This window comes from Engystomops pustulosus, chromosome 1 (assembly GCF_040894005.1).
Source record: "Engystomops pustulosus chromosome 1, aEngPut4.maternal, whole genome shotgun sequence".
Classification (NCBI taxonomy): Eukaryota; Metazoa; Chordata; class Amphibia; order Anura; family Leptodactylidae; genus Engystomops; species Engystomops pustulosus.
The window spans coordinates 98,143,207-98,166,609 of NC_092411.1; the positions used below are offsets into that span (position 1 = coordinate 98,143,207).

At 40.2% G+C, this 23,403-nt stretch overlaps 2 protein-coding genes across 2 annotated transcripts; both read left to right on the top strand.

Annotated features, from left to right (window-relative positions):
* The first annotated feature begins 4,626 nt into the window (after positions 1–4,626).
* LOC140116666 (olfactory receptor 11L1-like) lies at positions 4,627–5,613 on the top strand. The gene has a single exon (XM_072133144.1). The coding sequence runs from the start codon at positions 4,627–4,629 to the stop codon at positions 5,611–5,613; it is 987 nt and encodes a 328-aa protein (XP_071989245.1).
* A 16,211-nt stretch (positions 5,614–21,824) lies between these two features.
* LOC140116767 (olfactory receptor 6N1-like) lies at positions 21,825–22,775 on the top strand. Its single transcript, XM_072133233.1, has one exon. The coding sequence runs from the start codon at positions 21,825–21,827 to the stop codon at positions 22,773–22,775; it is 951 nt and encodes a 316-aa protein (XP_071989334.1).
* The last annotated feature ends 628 nt before the right edge of the window (positions 22,776–23,403 follow it).

Sequence of the window (23,403 nt, forward strand, 5' to 3'; positions counted from 1 at the left end):
ATACAGACTGGAGGAAATAGTGGACATAAAATATTACCTTTCTGTTTGCCCCTCAATAGGGCTCTCTTTTTAAGGAATTGGAAGAACAGCAAAATATTGATCATGAGTAGATACATATACAAAAACATGGCTTTCTGCATCAAGATCCACAATCAAATCTGCAACTAAATCCAGTTAACTAAATCCTAGTTGCAGCCTTTCGGATGACTTTAAAACTAATACAAATGATGATGGCAACAGAAACTTTACATTCTGTGGATTTAAATCCATATCAGTTTGTATGAGATTAGTTGAAACTCAGTGAAGGTCATTTATCTTAGGTATTTCGTTTATTTTTTCTTTACTTTATTGCAACTTGTTTTGGCACATTAAAATATTTAAGCAACAGAATATTTAGAAAATAGAAATAGAATATTTATTTGCAACTTTCTCATGCCCCCTTGCAAACTTTGGTGTGAGCTTTTTCTTTTACACTGTTGCTATATTTGCACAAATGTGGTAAAAAGTTGTATTTTTTTTTGTGCAAAATAACTCCAGTCCTGAGCAGGTATAAGCAATAGAATGGTATAGGTATTTCAAGATTGTGTGGGGGTTATTTATCAATTACTTTTTGGCATAAAAAAGTGGCAAATAAATTGCAAAGGGCTTTGTCTCGCCACTAAGAAATAGTGCCTTAAACATAGAGCCATTGCTAGTGAAACACCATGTAAATTTTCAAATACTTACAAAAAAAAAAAATGCAAGAGCACCCCACTTCTCCTCTGGCGTATGTGTTGTTTTTATTTTACTCTTCTTATGAAAAAGCCGCAGCTGAGAGAAGACCTTGCATAAGAAATAGCACATGGTTTGATCTTACCCGCTATGTAGCTACACGAAGTAGGTAGGCAGGTGGGGTCATCTCAGTTATGCAGGCCCAGGGATGCATGGAAGAAAAATCTTTTTAGTGGTGCACAATTTGAATTTTAAATCCCAGGCTCAGTTTGAATCAGTCAGATCATTCGACAGCATGCCCCCAATTTGTGTGGCATGGAAGCCAGCGCAGTTGCACCCAAAAAATTATTGCGTGCACCAAAATCCCAGCACAGACACCTGTTAAATACCTGTCCAAGAAGCCGTCGTGCAATCTCCGAAAAAGGCGGAAAGTCTGGCGAAATGGAGCAGCAAAACCCTAAGTAAATGAGCCCCACTGTTTAGTTCTGGCACCATAGTCTGCCATAAAAAAGCATATAGGTGGGTGTTGGACCCCAATCAATATGGTGAATAATGTTAAAGAAAACATATCAGCAGTATTTCACATATCAGGTTAAGGGCATGCTGCTTCAGGTCCCATCATACACAGCAAGAACTTGTATTTGACTAAGATATTTATTGATTAATTTTTAAGAAATCCCATTTTGAAACCTTAAATCTATTCAACTTCTAGAGCTTGAGTTATGCTATTTACCCGGAAATGTGAAATCCAGCTCACAGGTTTTTTTTAATACAATGTTATCAATCTCACAAAAAACAAAACCCTTATTATCCTTTTAAGCTTACCTACAGAAACCACATATGCAAATAGAAGAGTACAGATGCTAAGAGACCTGGAGACCTGTTCCTGTTCTAGAGCTAATCACGTCACTGGAGACTTGGGACTCAAATATCTCCATGGGGTCTGTGCAGTTAGGACTCACATGGAAGCCCTGTGGGGTTAAACTAGTTTTACATTGCACGCATTTTGCTGCAGTATTATTTTTTGCCAATGCTAGGAGTGAGTGCAAAAGAAATGTGAAAGTTAAATGGTGTTTGCACCAGTTTTCTGTCTGACTTTGCACTGAAAAGAACATGAAAACTGCTTGCACATGTATGTATAAAGTGTCTGCGCCAGTTTTGTGTTTAGTGTTGAATTGGACAATGTACCACATTTATTACTGACCGGCACCACAATTCTGTCTGCGCCACAATTCTTCAGCATAAATATAGAGCACCAAAAGAAATGGTGCACACTTCCAGAGCAGTGGTGCACCAGATTAATGAAGGGATTAATCTGCCGCATTCTGCACACTCCACAAGCAGACTCCACGTAGTACAAACTCCACTAGTTTTTTTTTAAGAAAAAATGCTTTTTATCTGAATGTGATTTAAGGTTGAAATCTAAAATGTTTCATGTAAATACTACGGTTTTAGCAAAGTTTGAGGGTGTACTCAAGATTAGCCATTTTTGAGTAAATGAAAGTTTTTCAAGGGGCACGTTTGAAAAGTATTCGTAGATGTGACAGATGAGCCAACCACATGAATAAATTGCATGTGAATATTGATGCCAGCGATTGGTTATTGTTGCCTGCAAAGTGTATATACTATCACCACTTTAAGTCTGACAGGACACACAGAAAACCACTTAAAAGGATCATTATAACAATAATACATTTTGAAATAGTGGTTTGGACTGCATTATTTTATTCATATCATATACACTCACCGGCCACTTTATTAGGTACACCTGTCCAACTGCTCGTTAACACTAATTTCTAATCAGCCAATCACATGGCGGCAACTCAGTGCATTTAGGCATGTAGACATGGTCAAGACAATCTCCTGCAGTTCAAAATGAGTATCAGTATGGGGAAGAAAGGTGATTTGAGTGCCTTTGAACGTGGCATGGTTGTTGGTGCCAGAAGGGCTGGTCTGAGTATTTCAGAAACTGCTGATCTACTGGGATTTTCACGCACAACCATCTCTAGGGTTTACAGAGAATGGTCTGAAAAAGAAAAAACATCCAGTGAGCGGCAGTTCTGTGGGCGGAAATGCCTTGTTGATGCCAGAGGTCAGAGGAGAATGGGCAGACTGGTTCGAGCTGATAGAAAGGCAACAGTGACTCAAATCGCCACCCGTTACAACCAAGGTAGGCAGAAGAGCATCTCTGAATGCACAGCACGGCGAACTTTGAGGCAGATGGGCTACAGCAGCAGAAGACCACACCGAGTGCCACTCCTTTCAGCTAAGAACAGGAAACTGAGGCTACAATTTGCACAAGCTCATCGAAATTGGACAGTAGAAGATTGGAAAAACGTTGCCTGGTCTGATGAGTCTCGATTTCTGCTGCGACATTCAGATGGTAGGGTCAGAATTTGGCGTCAACAACATGAAAGCATGGATCCATCCTGCCTTGTATTAACGGTTCAGGCTGGTGTTGGTGGTGTCATGGTGTGGGGAATATTTTCTTGGCACTCTTTGGGCCCCTTGGTACCAATTGAGCATCGTTGCAACGCCACAGCCTACCTGAGTATTGTTGCTGACCATGTCCATCCCTTTATGACCACAATGTACCCAACATCTGATGGCTACTTTCAGCAGGATAATGCACCATGTCATAAAGCTGGAATAATCTCAGACTGGTTTCTTGAACATGACAATGAGTTCACTGTACTCAAATGGCCTCCACAGTTACCAGATCTCAATCCAATAGAGCATCTTTGGGATGTGGTGGAACGGGAGATTCGCATCATGGATGTGCAGCCGAAAAATCTGCGGCAACTGTGTGATGCCATCATGTCAATATGGACCAAAATCTCTGAGGAATGCTTCCAGCACCTTGTTGAATCTATGCCATGAAGAATTGAGGCAGTTCTGAAGGCAAAAGGGGGTCCAACCCGTTACTAGCATGGTGTACCTAATAAAGTGGCCGGTGAGTGTAGATAGTTACATATAATTCTAAGTTGATGTTTTTGAGCAACATTGAACCAGAAACCACAGCAAGTTGCCTGCGTTCTATGGAAAAAGTTCAAACAAAAAGTGGCTCTCAAAGAGTCTTAAAAGAGTCTATATGGAACAATGGTAATTGTAAATTGCATGAGTCCAGTATATGAGTGGTTCATATTTGCCAAGTTGAGTGAGTCTATAATGTGTCCTGTTTGAGGAGCTTATTTGAGGCATGTATCTACTGTGTAAATGGGAAAGTAGTAAAGCCCAAAAAAACGACAGCGCTCATAGGGTGGTATTATCCAGTTTCCAATGTGTGATATAGTTAGTTGGTGCGCACCTGATGGAGTTGTGCTCAACATAAGGCACAACTCTAGTTTAGGTATAAGAGCTAATGGCCAGAGGTGCAGCCGGTATCTTTGAGATCTCCAAACACGGGATGCTGGACCGGTCGGTTTCAGACAATAGGTGTCAGGACCAGTAGTTCTTCAGAGAATTTTATTAGTATTCAAAGGATCGTACAGGTGCTCCTGTGTACTAGTAAAATCATTTGGAGAACCACCAGTCTTGCTGTGCGCCTCCTGTCCTTGACCCCCCTGAACCTACTGTGTAAATGGTACATGTGTAACACATTTACAACATGAATGGTGAGTGAGCCTGGTACAGTATATACATCATTTTTGTAGCATATCAGGGATGTATATGTTGGGGACACCCATGCATTTTATACATATACAAGCTGTATACTGCCAGTATGTTACCCTGATTGCTGCCATCAGTCATACTGTTCTCCTGCAACAACAAAATTAGCAAAAGTGAAAGGATTTATGCAGTCTTTGAGTAAGTGGGATTTGTATAGTCCACAACTAATAATGTATTTTTTCTTCATATTCTTATCTATGTGTAGGTACTTTTGGATGGTTGCTGAATTTATGTTCCCATTGCAACATGCAATTTACCAACCAAAGTGGTGGAAATGATTTTTCAATTCTAGGTCTATTAAACTCTGCAGAAGCCAACATTCCCCTGTTTGTTGTATTCCTTTTAATATTTCTGGTGACAATCATTGGAAATGTCATCATTTTGACTGTGGTGACAATGGATCAGTCTCTACAAATCCCCATGTACTTCTTCCTTTCCAACTTGTCTTTTCTGGAAATATGGTATACAATGACAATAGTGCCAAAACTTTTAGCTAACCTGTTAATGAAAAGCAATAATATTTCCTTTTCGGGATGCATGACTCAACTGTTTTTCTTTGTTGCATTTGGGGCCACTGAATGTTATTTGCTGTTAGTCATGGCATATGATCGGTACATGGCTATCTGTAAACCTCTCTATTATTCAAGCCTGATGAATACAAGTACATGTCTACAACTGGTTGTTGGCTCCTGGGTAACAGGGGCTCTTACCGGATTGATACCTTCTCTCTTTATCTCTCTGTTAGACTTCTGTGAGTCTCGCCAGGTGAATCACTTCTTTTGTGACATCCCACCTTTGTTAGAGCTGTCTTGTGGTGACATCTACTTGGCAGAAATCTCCATTTTTATCTTGTCTCTTACTGTTCTGTTTTCCTGTTTATTGCTTACTTTGGTGTCCTACTTCTATATTGTCATCTCCATACTACGTATGAAGTCCAATAGTAGCAGGAGTAGAACCTTTTCTACATGTGGCTCTCATCTTACTGTTGTACTGATCTACTATGGTACTATGATATTTATGTATGTTCGTCCTCACTCCAGCTATTCATCAGATATGAAGAAGTTTATTTCTGTTTTTTACACAGTTGTAACTCCAGGACTAAATCCTATCATTTACAGCCTAAGAAACAAGGAGGTTAAAATGTCTGTTAAAAAGATTATACAGAGAATCTTACCATCATGCTTTAATAGACCAAACTATTCAACCCAGAGGAATCTAAGTACTATTTTCTAAACCACGGCAATGTGGAGAACATGTGCCCTAAGGTGTAATAAAACACAGTTAATTTTGTGTCATTAAAATTCAGTTCTCTACATCAAGGAGGTTGTTTTACCAGAGAGTACAGAAACTAAAGGAAGTTTTCTTCAGATATCGAGAAAAGTCGCTAAGGTTTTGCAACAAAACCTTTGAGTGCCCCCTACATTTACAAAATCTACAACTATCAATTTAGGAAATCCACCAATAAACAATAGAATATAAGAATTTTTTTCTGGTAGTTTTAACCCCTTATCACTGACGCTTGCTTTCAACTTAATGACCAGACTCGATTTTCGAATCTGACATATCATGATAATTGGTTATAACTTTGGAATGCTTTAATTTATCCAGGTGATTTTGAGATTGTTTTTTTTCGAGACACATTGTACTTCATGTTAGTTGTAAAATTTAAGTGTTATGTTTTGCATTTCATTCTGAAAAATGTCTTAATTTTCAAAGTTTGAAATGTTCTGCTTTATAGGCAGATAGTTAAACTACCCAAAAAGCTAGATAACTAACATTTCCAGAAATGTCTGCTTTATGTTGTAATGATATTTTATGTGTTCTCTCCTTTTTCTAGGAGTGAAGTTGCCCCCCCCCACCTTGTTCGTGCCGCTATCGTTTTTAACATATTAATGAAAGTTTCCAGAGGTCATCAGAGGTCAACACGCACATTGTCCAAATAAAACAAAACTGGTTCCAATCAATTCTGCTATGTTTGTGCTGGTTTGTGCTGCTCACATTTTTGTTTGTGCTGCTTTTGTTTTTCAATATATGAACAGAATTTTAAGGGTCAAAAGTTCAACCAGCCCCCCCCCCCCACATTAACTGAATCAAACAAAGCTGGTGTCAAACGTTAGTGCTACGTTTGTGTAGCAAAAATTTTCATTTGTGCCGCTATAATTTTTAATATATTCATTCTTTTTTCCAGAGGTCATCAGAGTTCATTTCTTCAAAACTAAAATGTGTTTGCTAGACCCCCCTGGTGATCAAACCAGGGAAGTGTCATTAGGTTTGTTTTTTACCAGTTCATCCTAAACACCTTAACATAACTGTAAACACCTGTACATACCTTAAAAATTATATCAGCACAAACGGAAATTTTTGCTGCACAAACCAGCACAAACGTAGCACTAACAGTTGCCACCAGGATTGTTTGATTCAGTTAATGTGGGGGGGGGTGAACTTTTGACCTTTAGTTTTTTGTTCATTAATTCAAAACAAAAGCAGCATAAACAAAAATTTGAGCAACACAAACCAGCACAAACGTAGCATAATTGTTTGGGACCATTTTTGTTTGATTTGGGCAATGTGGGGAGCTGGTTGACCTCTGATGACCTCTGGAAACTTTCATTAATATGTTAAAAATGATAGCAGCACAAACAAAAATTTCTGCTGCATAAATCAGCACAAACGTAGCACAAACATTTTACACCAATTTTGTTTGAGTTGAACAAGGTAGGGGGGCCAACTTCACTCAGGTTTTTCTAGGACGTTATGAGGCACAGAATTTTATGCACAATTTTCATGTTTTCAGCTTTCAATTGACTTTGAAAGACCTAAATAATAGTGAAACCCCATAAATTATCCACTATAGAAACTACGCTCCTCAAAGTATGTTGTAATCCTTTAAGTGTTTCCCAAGGGCTAAAATAACATGGAAGTGTGATTTAGAAACTTTAGAATTTTTTGGGAAAATACATTCTTTTAAGCCAAAAATGACACTTCATAGTGAATAAAATGATGTAATGCTCTGCAAAATTTGAAGCCCAATTTCTTACTGACACTGACACTGCCCTGGGATAAGAAGTTAGTACATACACATGCGTGAGTATAAAAATATATATACATATATATATTTTAAGGGGGAGTGGGGGCCCCATTCAGAGGTCTGCTATGGGGCCCTGTCTCTGCTGGTTCTGCACCTGGAACTACTGCTTATAATACTTGCAGAAATGATTTTGCTTTGAAGCCCAGTAGCTTCATTTCCCTGGGTACATTCTGCAGCAATTTCACTATATGTAGGCCTAACCATATTCATGAGAAGAAACGGTTTGGTATTTATTCTATACCTTAAAACCTTAATGACGCGGCCTGAAAAGGCTTTAAAGGAAATCAACCACTTTAAAAACCAAAAAAAAAAAAAACAGCTAAGGATACTCACCTCTGCTCTTCATCTTGATCTAGGTGCAGTCTTTTGCTTAGCTTGACACCCCGGGATCCCTGAAATACAAACTTATCAATAGCAGCCTGGGGTGTGGGGTAAAGATGTCCGGCGCTCTGAGCTGCAATATCGACTTTAAACGTGTAATTTAAAAAAACTAATTATGGCTAAGCCGGAGATTTAGAAGATTTCTAAAGAAGGACAGCAAACAGAAATCTAGAAAACCATGAGTAATTGATAACAGAAAATATATTGGAAAATTGGATAACTTTTCCATACACAAACCATATTAAGTATTTGCTGAAAGTGAAACGATCAGTTTTAAAATATAGCCTATATAGGCTATATATAGCCTATATTTCCAAACTCTACCGAGAACACTTAATAAACCTGATGAAGCAACCAAATTAGAGGAGCGAAACACGTTGTCAAATTTTATCTGAAATAAAGGACCAAACGTTCAAACTGCACCTGCGTCTTTCAAACGGTTATTTTTTGGGGGTAATATCCTTTTGAATTTACCTCTTGGGCTTATGCACAATATGAATCAGAGGTGGGGTAACCAATATTGGAGGAGAAAACAATATGAATTGGAGGTAGGGGGACCACAGTTGGAGAGGGTCACAATATAAACTGGAGGTGGGAGGCCACTATTGGAGGAGGGCACAATATGAATGGGAGGTGGTGGGGCAGCTATTGGGGGGGACACGATATTGGAGGGGACCACAATGTGAATTAGAGGTATGAATTTGAGGTAGCGGGGCTGCTACAGGAAGTGGCAGCAATATGAATTGGAGGTGGGGAGCCGCTATAGTGGGGGACACTATCAATTGGAGGTGGGAGATCACTATTGGAGGGGGCAACAATATTAGGTGGGGTTAAACACAGATTGCCCATAACAGTCTGCCTTTCACAGATCCCTTATAATAGTGTGTAATCTATGTATCCCCATAACAGTCATCTAGAAAACCCTCATAACAGTGTGTCATCCACAGATCCTCCATAACAGTGTGTCATTCACAGATCCTTCATAACCAGGTGTCACCCACAGATCCCCCATAACAGTGTGTCATCTATTGCAGTGATTTTCAACCTGTGTGCCGCGACACATGGTTGAGTGTGCCGCGACACATGGTTGAGTGTGCCGCAGGGAGCCCCGTGTTTTGATCCCCATACTTACCAACAAGCCCCGCGTCGGCGATCCGCCCATCTTCCGTAGCTCCTGCACCGCGCGGCCCATGTCACGTGACTGACGCGACCTGACGTCAGGTTGCGTAAGTGACGTGACATGGGCCGCACGGTGCAGGAGCTACAGAAGATGGGCGGATCGCCATTAGGAGAGAAGTTATGCGGAAGAAGACATCAAGGGTAAGTATATAATGTTATTATTTGTATAAGGAAGGAAGCTAGGGTCTTTTTTTTATTAGTAAAGGGAGGCTGGGGCTTTTTATTAGTTAAGGGGGGCCTCTAGGGCCTTTTAATTAGTAAAGGGAGGCCTTTAGGGCCTTTTAATTAGTAAAGGGGGGCCTCTATGGCCTTTTAATTAGTAAAGGGGGGCCTCTAGGGCCTTTTAATTAGTAAAGGGGGGCCTCTAGGGCCTTTTAATTAGTAAAGGGGGGCCTCTAGGGCCTTTTAATTAGTAAAGGGAGGCCTCTAGGGCGTTTTAATTAGTAAAGGGAGGCCTTTAGGGCCTTTTAATTAGTAAAGGGAGGCCTCTAGGGCCTTTTAATTAGTAAAGGGGGGCCTCTAGGGCCTTTTAATTAGTAAAGGGAGGCCTCTAGGGCGTTTTAATTTGTAAAGGGGGGCCTCTAGGGCCTTTTAATTAGTAAAGGGGGGCCTCTAGGGGCTCTTAATTAGTAAAGGGAGGCCGCTAGGGGCTCTTAATTAGTAAAGGGAGGCCTCTAGGGCGTTTTAATTTGTTAAGGGAGGCCTCTAGGGCCTTTTAATTAGTAAAGGGGGGCCTCTAGGGCCTTTTAATTAGTAAAGGGAGGCCTTTAGGGCCTCTTAATTAGTAAAGGGAGGTTGCTAGGGGCTCTTAATTAGTAAACGGAGGCCGCTAGGGGCTCTTAATTATTAAAGGGAGGCCGCTAAGGGCTTTTAATTAGTAAAGGGAGGCCGCTAGGGGCTCTTAATTAGTAAAGGGAGGCCGCTAGGGGCTCTTAATTAGTAAAGGGAGGCCGCTGGGGGCTTTTAATTAGTAAAGGGAGGCCGCTAGGGGCTTTTAATTAGTAAAGGGAGGCCGCTAGGGGCTCTTAATTAGTAAAGGGAGGCTGCTAGGGGCTCTTAATTAGTAAAGGGAGGCCGCTAGGGGCTCTTAATTAGTAAAGGGAGGCCGCTAGGGGCTTTTGATTAGTAAAGGGAGGCCGCTAGGTTCTTTTAATTAGTAAAGGGAGGCCGCTAGGGGCTTTTGATTAGTAAAGGGAGGCCGCTAGGCGCTTTTGATTAGTAAAGGGAGGCCGCTAGAGGTTTTTATTAGTAAAGGGAGGGCGCTAGGGGGTTTTTATTAGTAAAGGGAGGCCTTTTATGACTGTTTTAGTGTCATTTTGTGCTATTTTGGATGGTGGTGTGCCTCAGGATTTTCTAAGCATAAAAAGTGTGCCGCGGCTCAAAAAAGGTTGAAAATCACTGATCTATAGATCCTCCATAGACCCCAGATCAGACCCCAAACAAAGTGGCGTCCCCCTAATGCTGGCAATAATTATACTGAAGACCCCAGATCAGTTCCCAAACAAAATGGCAACCCATCCCCAATTCTGCCAATAGTAATACTGGATAAAAAAATACACCTCATTTAGACTCTCTTTCATGCTCTGTAATTTTCTGGCTTTTGACTTTATTTGTAAGCGTCCATAGAAGGGAACAGAGCTTAGAGCACACAAACTCCCCCAGAAGAAGCCATTCAGTGGCGAAACACGTGTCGGGGCTTTGTTTCCTTTTGCTCCGTGGTTTGTACATACTTTATTTATATTTTCCTGTAAGCTTTGCTGTAGGTATTCAATGTTGAGCATAGTTGCAATTGACTAGTCTATTTCTACTTATAAGTGATGTTTTAATTGAGTCTAACATGCCCTTAGACTGACTCAGGTCCTATCTACTTAGCACTTTGTCTTCTGCAGGATATCTTTACATTTAGCTTTACTGTGTTTACACTCAGCCTATGTAATCAACTTTTTTGTCTGTATGTTACTACTCTATCTGTATGTCAATTTTATATATTGGGTATTACTATTTGAATTCAATAAAGTTTAAATATATTTTACTGATGTTATCTATCTGTCTTTTTTTTTTTTACTTATGGGTTTAGAGCACACAAAGCAAGAGAGGTCATGGTAGTGGTGTGTACAGTATAGCTACTCACCTCTATCATGTCCTCTTTTGCTCAGGGTTATCAGATTAATGATGAGTGATGGAAGGCAGTTTAGTGAAGTGGTGAGTTGTACGTGTAGATCAGGAGTCCCCTTGTCAACGGAAATGGACGTGGAGACGTAGAGAAAGATACCCAGCATGTATGTACTACCAGTAACAGAAATTACAGGTTGTAACTATGGGAAGAAACCATGGCCAGGCTGTTCAACAAAGATAACAATTTCACATGAAAATGCATAGAAACATTTAATAACATTGTATTATAAATCAGCTCATGAAGTTTAATAGCACAAAATATATAGCACTTGCTGCAATCGGAATAGCTTTTCAAATCTTATTTAGCACATGAATTTTTGGTCAAAACATTTGGTGCATTGTAGTGCGCGCATTTGAAATTTAAACCATGTTCTATAACCAACTAAGACACACCCACATGCCTATACACATGCCTAAAAACTATTGGGTGAATGTATCAAGACCGATGCCCATAATTTATGGTGTTGCACAGCCACCATAAATAATTAGCATAGCCTCAGTAGACCTCACACCAAAATGGAGTAGATTTAACAAGCTAACGAAAGTAAAAAAGGAGTGTTCCCAGTCTCCCCCAACAACTAATAATACAATGGTTTCTTCTTTTTGTTTTTACAAAAGAATGCTGTTTACTTTGTAAAAACATTATGGGGCACATTTACTTAAAAAAGTGCATTGTCCATGTATAATGCTGTGTGCGGCGATTCTGTGTGGTGCACCTTTAACATGGGGTGTGCGACACAATTAGAAAGTTAAATACGGCACTCGGTCCAAATCCGTCGTACCGCCCCCAGGGAACGACCCCTAATTTATGTCGCATGGAAGCCAGCGCAGCTGCTCCACAAAAGGGTTGCGTGTGACACAATCGACACTTCTTAAATACCTGTGCAAGCTGTTTTAGCCTAGAAGAACGTGCATGGTCAGACAAAAGTGAAGTGCACAACTCTTATTAAATGTGCCCCTATAACTTATTCTTATCAGTTCTTCACAGAATCAAAAAATACAGTGGTAGAGTAAATTCACAATGTCCTTGTAATAAAAGTCCATGAAATACCGGTATATTCATAGTTGTGTGACACAGGGAGGTAAATTTACTTAGAAAGTCGGAAACTGCACTAAAAGTTTCCGTTTAATTCTTGGTGCCGCAATTCACTAAGATCGTGCACCAGAAATCATGAATGTGTCGCTTCCCCGCTCAGGTCCGAAAGAGTTCACCATCTTTTTTGTGGTGCACCTTTAACATACAGCGTGTGACACAATTTGCAAGTTAAATATGGCGCTCGGTCCGAATTAGTCGCTTAATTTGTGTTGCATGGAGGATAGCATATCTGTGCCACAAGGGTTGTGTGCGACACAATAGAGGCGCAGACACTTCTTAAATGTGCAATGCCATTAAGCCTAGAAGAACATGCACAATTCGACACAGTTTACAAAGCCCTTAGTATATGTGCCCCAGAGTCTTTACTGCAAGAGTCCTTGCGAGTGTGTAAGCTTTCTTGCTGCGACATCTTGGGAAACTACCTACTTTCTTAAGTCATGGTTTCCAAACATCATCTCATGGCTGCACAACTTTGTGAGACCTTCAAGGGGTCATTTGGTGTTCCTGGTACCAGCTCTTCCAATTACCCCCAATAGCCCAGCTTTTTTCTATTCCGGCTACCAGTGGATTCTCATCATGGTCCTCTCCTTAGGCTGAGTATTCTATAAGTGGACGTTATATTCTGTCTCTTCAGAAAAGGAGTAGCCTGTCACCCAAGTCCTGGAAGAGAGCTCTCCACTTAAAGAGTGGATTTTGACCACCCTGAGTAACAATGCCTGCTGATAAAGGGTTACAAGTTCTCCCCATATCACCTACATGAGGCACTGTAACTTAATTACAGACATATAAAGCTCTTTTTACTTATTGGGAATATTGTATCAATTTTTATCTGATTCCTTGTGTTACATTCATGACATGTGACCAGGGCCGCATCTGCCATGAAGCGAGATGAAAATCTCAGGCGGCAGAATGCGGATCCCTTTAAAGAGTGGCGAAATTTGCCACTCTAAAGTGGGCGATTCGGGCATCCATTAATGCCCGAATCGCCCACCGGCTAAATAAATCGTGCCTGTCTCTTTAAGACACAGGCGCGATTTATATGCGGTGCGACACAGCGCCTTTCCGGCAGCTGCGTCGCTCCGTTCAAATCAGCGGCACAGGCGTCATGACGTCACGCTGCCTGTGTCACTGTGCGGAGCTGCGGCTCACAGAAGAGCCACGTGAAGACGGGACCCGTGCGCCGAGGGAGCAGCTGTCTGCAGGTGAGTATATATTCTATTATTTTTCATGTACTTTAATTAATTAAATGTGGCTAATAAGTGTGCGGGGAGGTGTTGTGTTATACTGGGAGGGGGGGGACTGTATGTATTATATGAGACTAGAAAACGTTTAATAGTCGGGGGGAACGCTATATATATCATATGGGGCCATAATTATTTTATACTGGGGGGAATGATGGAATGCTATATACATTATTTGGGGCTATAATAATTTTATACTGGGGGGGGGTTCTGTATATATTATTTGGGGCTATAATTACTTTATACTAGGGGGGGGGTGCTGTATATATTATATGGGACCATAATTATTTTATACTGGGGGGGATTCAGTATATATTATATGGGGCCGTCATTATTTTATACTGGGGGGGTGCTATATATATTATTTGGGGCTATAATTATTTTATATTGGGGGGGATTTAGTATATATTATATGGGGCCAGAATCATTTTATACTGGGGGGTGCTGTATGTATTCTATATCACTATATCACTAAACTGTGGGGATGTATATGGGATACAGTATATTACTAAGCTGGGGGGCTGTATATGGGATACAGTATATTACTAAGCTGGGGGGCTGCATATGGGATACATATATATTACTAAGCTGGGGGGCTGTATATGGGATACAGTATATTACTAAGCTGGGGGCTGTATATGGGATACATATATTTCTAAGCTCAGGGCTGTATATGGGATACATATATTACTAAGCTGGGGGGCTGTATGTGGGATACATATATTACTAAGCTGGGGGGCTGTATATTGGATACAGTATATTACTAAGCTGGGGGGCTGTATATGGGATACAGTATATTACTAAGCTGGGGGGCTGTATATTGGATACAGTATATTACTAAGCTGGGGGGCTGTATATGGGATACAGTATATTACTAAGCTGGGGGGCTGTATATGGGATACAGTATATTACTAAGCTGGGGGGCTGTATATGGGATACAGTATATTACTAAGCTGGATGGATATAAAGCTCTTTTTACTTATTGGAAATATTGTATCAATTTTTATCTGATTCCTTGTGTTACATTCATGACATGTGACCAGGGCCGCATCTGCCATGAGGCGAGATGAAAATCTCAGGCAGCAGAATGCGGATCCCTTTAAATAGTGGCGAAATTTGCCACTCTAAAGTGGGCGATTCGGGCATCCATTAATGCCCGAATCGCCCACCGGCTAAATAAATCGTGCCTGTCTCTTTAAGACACAGGCGCGATTTATATGCGGAGCGTCACAGCGCCTTTCCGGCAGCTGCGTCGCTCCGTTCAAATCAGCGGCACAGGCGTCATGACGTCACGCTGCCTGTGTCACTGTGCGGAGCTGCGGCTCACAGAAGAGCCACGTGAAGACGGGACCCGTGCGCCGAGGGAGCAGCTGTCTGCAGGTGAGTATATATTCTATTATTTTTCATGTACTTTAATTAATTAAATGTGGCTAATAAGTGTGCGGGGAGGTGTTGTGTTATACTGGGAGGGGGGGGACTGTATGTATTATATGAGACTAGAAAACGTTTAATAGTCGGGGGGAACGCTATATATATCATATGGGGCCATAATTATTTTATACTGGGGGGAATGATGGAATGCTATATACATTATTTGGGGCTATAATTATTTTATACTGGGGGGGGTTCTGTATATATTATTTGGGGCTATAATTACTTTATACTAGGGGGGGGTGCTGTATATATTATATGGGACCATAATTATTTTATACTGGGGGGGATTCAGTATATATTATATGGGGCCGTCATTATTTTATACTGGGGGGGGTGCTATATATATTATTTGGGGCTATAATTATTTTATATTGGGGGGGATTTAGTATATATTATATGGGGCCAGAATCATTTTATAATGGGGGGTGCTGTATGTATTCTATATCACTATATCACTAAGCTGTGGGGATGTATATGGGATACAGTATATTACTAAACTGTGGGGATGTATATGGGATACAGTATATTACTAAGCTGGGGGGCTGTATATGGGATACAGTATATTACTAAGCTGGGGGGCTGCATATGGGATACATATATATTACTAAGCTGGGGGGCTGTATATGGGATACAGTATATTACTAAGCTGGGGGCTGTATATGGGATACATATATTTCTAAGCTCAGGGCTGTATATTGGATACATATATTACTAAGCTGGGGGGCTGTATGTGGGATACATATATTACTAAGCTGGGGGGCTGTATATTGGATACAGTATATTACTAAGCTGCGGGGGCTGTATATGGGATACAGTATATTACTAAGCTGGGGGGCTGTATATTGGATACAGTATATTACTAAGCTGGGGGGCTCTATATGGGATACAGTATATTACTAAGCTGGGGGGCTTTATGTGGGATACATATATTACTAAGCTGGGGGGCTGTATATTGGATACAGTATATTACTAAGCTGGGGGCTGTATATGGGATACAGTATATTACTAAGCTGGGGGCTGTATATGGGATACAGTATATTACTAAGCTGGAGGGGAACTGTATATGGGATACAGTATATTACTAAGCTGGGGGGCCTGTATATGGGATACAGTATATTACTTAGCTGGAGGGGATCTGTATATGGGATACAGTATATTACTAAGCTGGAGGGGAACTGTATATGGGATACAGTATATTACTAAGCTGCGGGGCTGTATATGGAATACAGTATATTACTAAGCTGGGGGGCTGTATATGGGATATAGTATATTACTAAGCTGGGAGGCTGTATATGGGATACAGTATATTACTAAGCTGGGGGGCTGTATATGGGGGTACAGTATATTACTAAGCTTGAGGAGATCTGTATATGGGGTACAGTATATTACCAAGATGGGGGGCTGTATATGGGATACAGTATATTACTAAGCTGGAGGGGATCTCTATATGGGGTACAGTATATTACTAAGCTGGAGGGGCTGTATATGGCATACAGTATATTACTAAGCTGCGGGGCTGTATATGGGATACAGTATATTTCTAAGCTGAGGGGCTGTATATGGGATACATATATTACTAAGCTGGGGGGCTGTATATGGGATACAGTATATTACTAAGCTGGGGGGCTGTATATGGGATACATATATTACTAAGCTGGGGGCTGTATATGGCATACAGTATATTACTTAGCTGGAGGGGATCTGTATATGGGATACAGTATATTACTTAGCTGCAGGGGCCGTATATGGGATACAGTATATTACTAAGCTGGGAGGCTGTATATGGGATACAGTATATTACTAAGCTGGGGGGGGCTGTATATGGGGTACAGTATATTACTTAGCTGCAGGGGCTATATATGGGATATAGTATATTACTAAGCTTGGAGGGGACTGTATATGTGGGGCAAGATTTTATTTAAGCTTTAGGGGATCTGTATATGGGAGCTGTATATAATTAAATTAGGGGGGTGAATAACGAGACCTTTAAATATATGAGAGCAGGGATATATAAAAATAAATTTATATATATATATATATATATATATATATATATATTCATTAGGGGTCGCTATATATTTGATCAGGGTTGCACTGTATGTAAAATCATGTAACATAATAACAGGGTGGGATTTATTAGTTATAGGATACCATAGATTACTTTGCATCATATAAACCAAATGTTGGGGGGGGGTCTGTATTAATAAATTGTGGGTGTTGTATATATATATAATTAAGGGATGTTTTGTATGTGTGGAGTGTGAGGTCAGTTGTGTTGTGAGGGCTATATATTATTTAGGAGCACAGTGTTGTTATCCAGGAGACTTTATACTGTAAGTGACTGTGGTATTTTTAGGGACGCCGGGTGGAGATGCTACACAGAGCTGATATCTGGCCGTGAATTCCGCAGTGATACGTCATGGATTGGAGAACCCGGAATGAAGTCCTCCTGATGAAAGAGATTGTCATCTATAAGGTACTAGATGTCACTAATGCCTCTCAGATCCTGTAGTCAGTCACACAGTGTCAGTGCACTGTCTGTAGGGTTGTTAATTGTTAGTAAAGTTTACTAATTTACTAATAGTTTAAAGGATTTACTTAACAGGGAGTGGTCAAGAGTGGGGGGGGGCAGCATTTTAATATTCGCCTCAGGCAGCAAATATGCTAGAATCAGCCCTGCATGTGACCAATGACATAATTGCAGGTCCATTAGCCTTCTAAGAATAGCAAACTGAGCCCCATGTATGTGATCACATGAAATCACAGCAGTCTCCATAGAGGATGGAGAGGAGTAGAAGTCCATATAGGCTGCTGTGACTTCATGTGGTCAGATACAGTACATGCATGGGGTACAGTTTTCTATTGTTAAGTGGTTAAAGGACCTGGGATGATGTCGTTCTGGTCACATGAAATTAACTGTGACCAGTAAGGAGTCATGAGACATGGGGAGTATTAGATGGGAGGGGCCAGAAGAGCAGGACATGCTCCCTCTGATGCCAGGTAATGTAAGATAAAAGGTGATTTATGTGGATGTAAGTGAAACAATGTTTAAATAAAAGAAGGGTGTCAGTCAGTTAATAGGGCTCTATAGGAACCTCTAAATCTACACATGTGGTGACAGGTTCCCTTATTAATTAATTATTAAAATTAATTCAGACAGAGTAATAGTGTCTTCTTTTACTGGTAATTTTCTATGTCTCTATACACTTGATGATTTTACAATTTATTAACAAGCAAAGCAACAGTGTAGGTAGGTGACATCAGGGGAATACATATAACAAGTTCCAGGTGTGTCAGAGATGCAGGATGTTCCCTACAGAGCCAGAAGAAGTAGTTAAAAGCCAGATCAAGCTCAGAATACAAGGTGGTTACTGTCATACGTGCACAGTGCCATATTATAAGCAAAATTATTGGGAAGGCAAAAGCCTGAAAAAAGGTGAGATGAGAAATTCTATATTGATAGATCCCAGTACCTCTCTTATGTAATGATGACAATATTTCACTAATTTATTCAACTGACACTTTCTTAACTTGTATGACTTTTGCTTCTTTTGAGTAAGCACAAGAGCTTAATACAACAACGGCAGCATGATACATAAGGGAACCTGTCATCGGCAATTGGTTTAATAAACCACTACCAGAATGTTGTCACCATCTGCTTCTTGTTTCTTTCATGTCCCAGTGTGGTGACATCATCCAGAAGATCAACTTTGAAGTGAGACGTAAATTGGTTGTACAAAGGCAAGGTGGAGTAGAGTTCAACACTGATGTCAAGATGGGGAGCTCAGAACGCCTCCTCCTCTGTCATAGAGATCTGTTAGTGATAACTCTAGATGCAGGACCATCAATTACAGTGAAGGGGACTTTCTGAGGAAGAGAGAGCTTGACTTCAATGTTAAAATCTCCGCCTCCTTGACTTTATTAAATCTCACTTCAAAGTAGATTTCCTGGATGATGCCACCACACCAGGCTATGAAAGAAACATGATCTGGAAGCTGCTCAGCTGCTTGACACTATACTAGTAGTAGTTTATTAGGTATATTTCTTCTGACAGGTTCCCTTTAGCATCCTTCAAACAATACAGGTCCAGCAAGTTTAATACAAGTCAAATGAAGTCCCCTTCCATCATTAAAATTGCAAGATACAGAACTACAATGATGTGGTAATTGTCAGTGGCATTGTTGGAAGCCACCAAAGGATCCTCTGTATTGTTATGTACACTGACCTGATAACTAACCAAAATAAATTTGATACCTATTTCAGGCAAACGGACAGCTTTAGATGTATTCAGCACATACATCAAGCTTTGCCAGAGGTATAGTGTAACATGTAGTGTAGTGTACAATACATTTACATATTTATCAGTGGTGTAAAATAGAATGAAAATGTATAAAAAAAATATGTTAAAATCAAGAAGACCAGACAGGAAATAATTATGATGTCTCAATGACTTGTAGAACCCTGCATCATATTTTGAAAATAATTTATCACAAAGTGCTGACACAGCAATTTAATCAGCTGCTTATTGATCCCTGCTTTGCCACAGCTTCCTATTATATTGGAATCTTGGCGACACCAATAACGTTGAAAAAAAGAGAGTGAAATTCAGATTATCATTGTATATATAGTGCTTTATATCACTTATATCAATGGAATGTGTTGTTGCTGATATATGTAGTGACGCATTTACATTATTTGTAGTGTACAACACTTGCACTAATGAACTTGGTGAATTATACCATTTAAAAAGAATAGATGATAAATATTCAGATATTCAATACACCAGGCAATATTAGGTGTATTGAAAGGAGGTTGCATAAAGTCTGCTAGTCTAGGCTTTTTGTTCACCGAGCTTGACATCAGAGGCTGAATACTTTGTGTCTCTCGTATATTTCGGCTTCAGTGGAAACATGTGTTTGATTGCTTTTTCCAATATGTATGTGGTCAAGATCTAATATAATGACAACAGGTGTCCAGATACAGCCCAAATAATGGTCCTGGATTGATACATACACTTGTGATGTTGTGCACGATAGTTGTTGCTCCTCTGGTTTGCTAAAAAACGTTTCAGAGATCCCAGGTCATTCTTCAGTAGATTAATGACTGATTAGTAAAACAGATATTTTACAACCTAACAACCCAACAACAGATAAATGCAAGAATTTGTTATTAAAATTGTGAATATGCCCCCTTTCCGCCATGTGGACATGGACGGGGCGTAGATGGGCATGGCAGCAGGGAAAGGGGGCAGGCACGGCGCCTTCCCACCCCATGCCTGCATTCTTTTGAGAAACCAGCATACTTTGGTCTTCTGTTTTTCACGCAATACTATACAAGTTCGGACCTGGCGTAGTTTTGCCCAGTGGCTGCACCACCTGGCAGATACATCAAGAGGCCTAAACCGCAGGAGTGCCAGTGTATGATACATTTCCCCCTATGTGTATATAATGATCTATTTCTAGTTTTCAAGCATTGCACTGTAATATAGTAGTATATACTGCCTCTGCCAGTGCAGTGGGAGCTACAATGTTCACAATTACTAATCTTTTATATGCCATAGTCATTATAGATCATGGGATCTTAGGGAGTCTTAGCAGAATAGCTGTCAGCTTTATGTTTTAGGTATATGTATGTCTGTATATATTTAGATACAAATACATTTTATATGGAAGGCGCACCATTCACTTTTCCCCTCAGGCAGCAGAAAGAGTTGGTACAGCCCTGTCTTTACCATGTTGTCCATCTCTTTCTCACTCAGTCCACGACATCATGTCCTTTTCATCACAAAGCCAGTACCTTATACTTCTCCACCTTTTCACAAAGCCAGTACCCCTAGGTCTCCCTCCCCACCATGTCTATATGTTTGATCTATAAGTACACTGACATTCTTCTAAACAAGGTAGTTTCCCAGTATTACTTCAACTAATATATGTTAAATGCAGATTATTAGTTAACCTTACATTAATCCACATTGACCCTCATTTGCCAAGTCAATGCCCAAACACTGACAGCCGTTAAACTACAGGGCTCATCTGCAAAAATAGACACAGTACACAAGTTAAATAATAGTGAGCCCAGTACTAAATCTTGGGATATAATTGGTGACCATTAAGATTAGGAATCCTTGACCACAAATCTCTGTCATCTTCCCTTCAAGCTGTTTTAACACAATTACAGACAATTCCTGTCAAAGCATTAGAACTTATTCTATCCATCATTTTTGAGAGACAGTGGGGCAGATTTACTTACCCGGTCCTGTCGCGATCCAGCGGCACGTTCTCCGAAGAGGATTCGGAGTTTCCCGGGATTCACTAAGGTCGTGCGCCCGATATCCACTAGGTGTCGCTGCTGCGCCAAGGTCCGCCGAGGTCCGCTGGTGTTCACCATCCTCTTCCTGGTGCATGTAAGTGCATGTCAAGTGACACTTTTTTTTTTTTAATTCCGCGTTTTTTCTGAATCCGTCAGGTTTTCCAACGACCACGCCCCCCATTTTTTGTCGCATGCAAGCCGGTGCTGATGCAACACAATCCGATTGCGTGTGCCAAAAACCTGGGGCAATTCGGCGCAAAGCGGAAAAATTCGGAAAACCCGGTAGAAAAGTATGATTCAAACCCTTAGTACATGTGCCCCAATGTCAAATACCTTTGTACACTCCAAAAACACTCTATCCCCAGCAGCTCCTCTTTCTTATTGCCTCATCTCTCAATAAAAACAAAAATTATTATTTAAAATCTTTTACTGAAGCTTTGACAGAATTTTTGTCGTATACATTTTGTTAATGCAATTCCTATAAAACCAAAAAAATGCTTTAATTAATTGTTTCTTTTACTTGCAGAAACTACTTAATCAAATGGGAGCAGCAATAAATACAACGCTTGTGACAGAATTCATCATCCTGGGATTCCCTAGCCTCCAGAAGATCTATCCTTTACTTTTCCTGCTTTTTCTTTCTATCTACAGTTTTACAGTTGCAGGCAACCTTATCATTTTCATTACTGTACTAACAAACTACAAACTGCAAATCCCTATGTTTTATTTCCTCAACCACCTCTCTGCTATGGAAATATGGTACACCTCAGTCATTGTACCGAAGATGCTGTCTACCTTTGTAACAAGCAGTAGGACCATATATTTTCGAAACTGCATGATTCAGTTGTATCTTTTCAGCTCCCTTGGAGCTTCGGAGTGTTATCTACTGACTGCAATGGCATATGATCGATATCTGGCTATTTGTAACCCTCTGCATTATTCTTCCAAAATGACCAATGCTACCTCACACCAGTTGGCCTCTGGAGCTTGGATCGGTGGCTTTGTTTCTCCAATCCTCCCTGTTGCATTAATATCAAGACTTGTTTTTTGTGGTCCTAATCAAGTTAATTATTTCTACTGTGATGCTCAACCTCTTCTTAAGCTATCTTGTAGTAGTACCCAGTTTACAGAGACAGCCATCTCAATGTTAGCTACTGGTCTTATATTTAGCTCCTTTCTTCTAACCGTCCTGTCCTACATATTTATCATTTCTACTATTTTACGGATCCCTTCAGCCATTGGAAGAAAAAAAGCCTTTTCCACATGTGCCTCCCACCTTACTGTTGTCATGATCTATTATGGAACAATAACAGCCATGTATATGCAACCCATGTCTAGATTCTCTTTAGATATAAACAAAGTATTATCTTTACTCTATACAGTTGTGACTCCTATGTTGAATCCTATTATCTACAGCTTGAGGAATAAAGAGATGAATGACTCTGTTAGAAAGTTCTTTAAAAGAATTAATAATGGAAATGATTGTAAATAATAAAATACTTAATAAAACCCACATCAGACATGTGTCTTAAAAGTATGAAATGGAGGGAAGTTACGAACGGAGTCGGCACCATACAGAATGGGTTTCAGCTGCATATCGAAGCTAACTGTAGCACCCACGAACAATGATTACTCCCATCACGAGTATTCACCCCTTGCATAAGGGGTTTCTGATGTGGATTGGACCCCCTCCCTGTTTACCAGGGGGTCCAATCCTCCAAGGGAAGCAGCCCTGGGGGTCCGACCAGTGCCCCACCACTGCGTGATCTTCATTACAAACAGGCTCTGTCTCCAAAAAAGTTTTAAACCAGTAAATATAGGTTTTATAAATCTAATAAACACTAAATCATAAAAATCGCTGCATCTGTAACAATCTGAACAATGGTGTACGGCACAAAAAAAAAAGCAGCAAAATGTACATTTTTCAGCAAATTCTTTCACAAAAAATGTTCTAAAATGTTCTGAAAAGAACAAATGGTCTCACAGAAAATAAGCCCTCAACCAGCTCCATTAACTAAAAAATACTAAAGTTATACCTTCAGTAGAATTGTAGAAATATAAAGAAAACTATACAAATGAGGTATCACTGTAATCGCAATAATCCATAGAATTAAGATAAT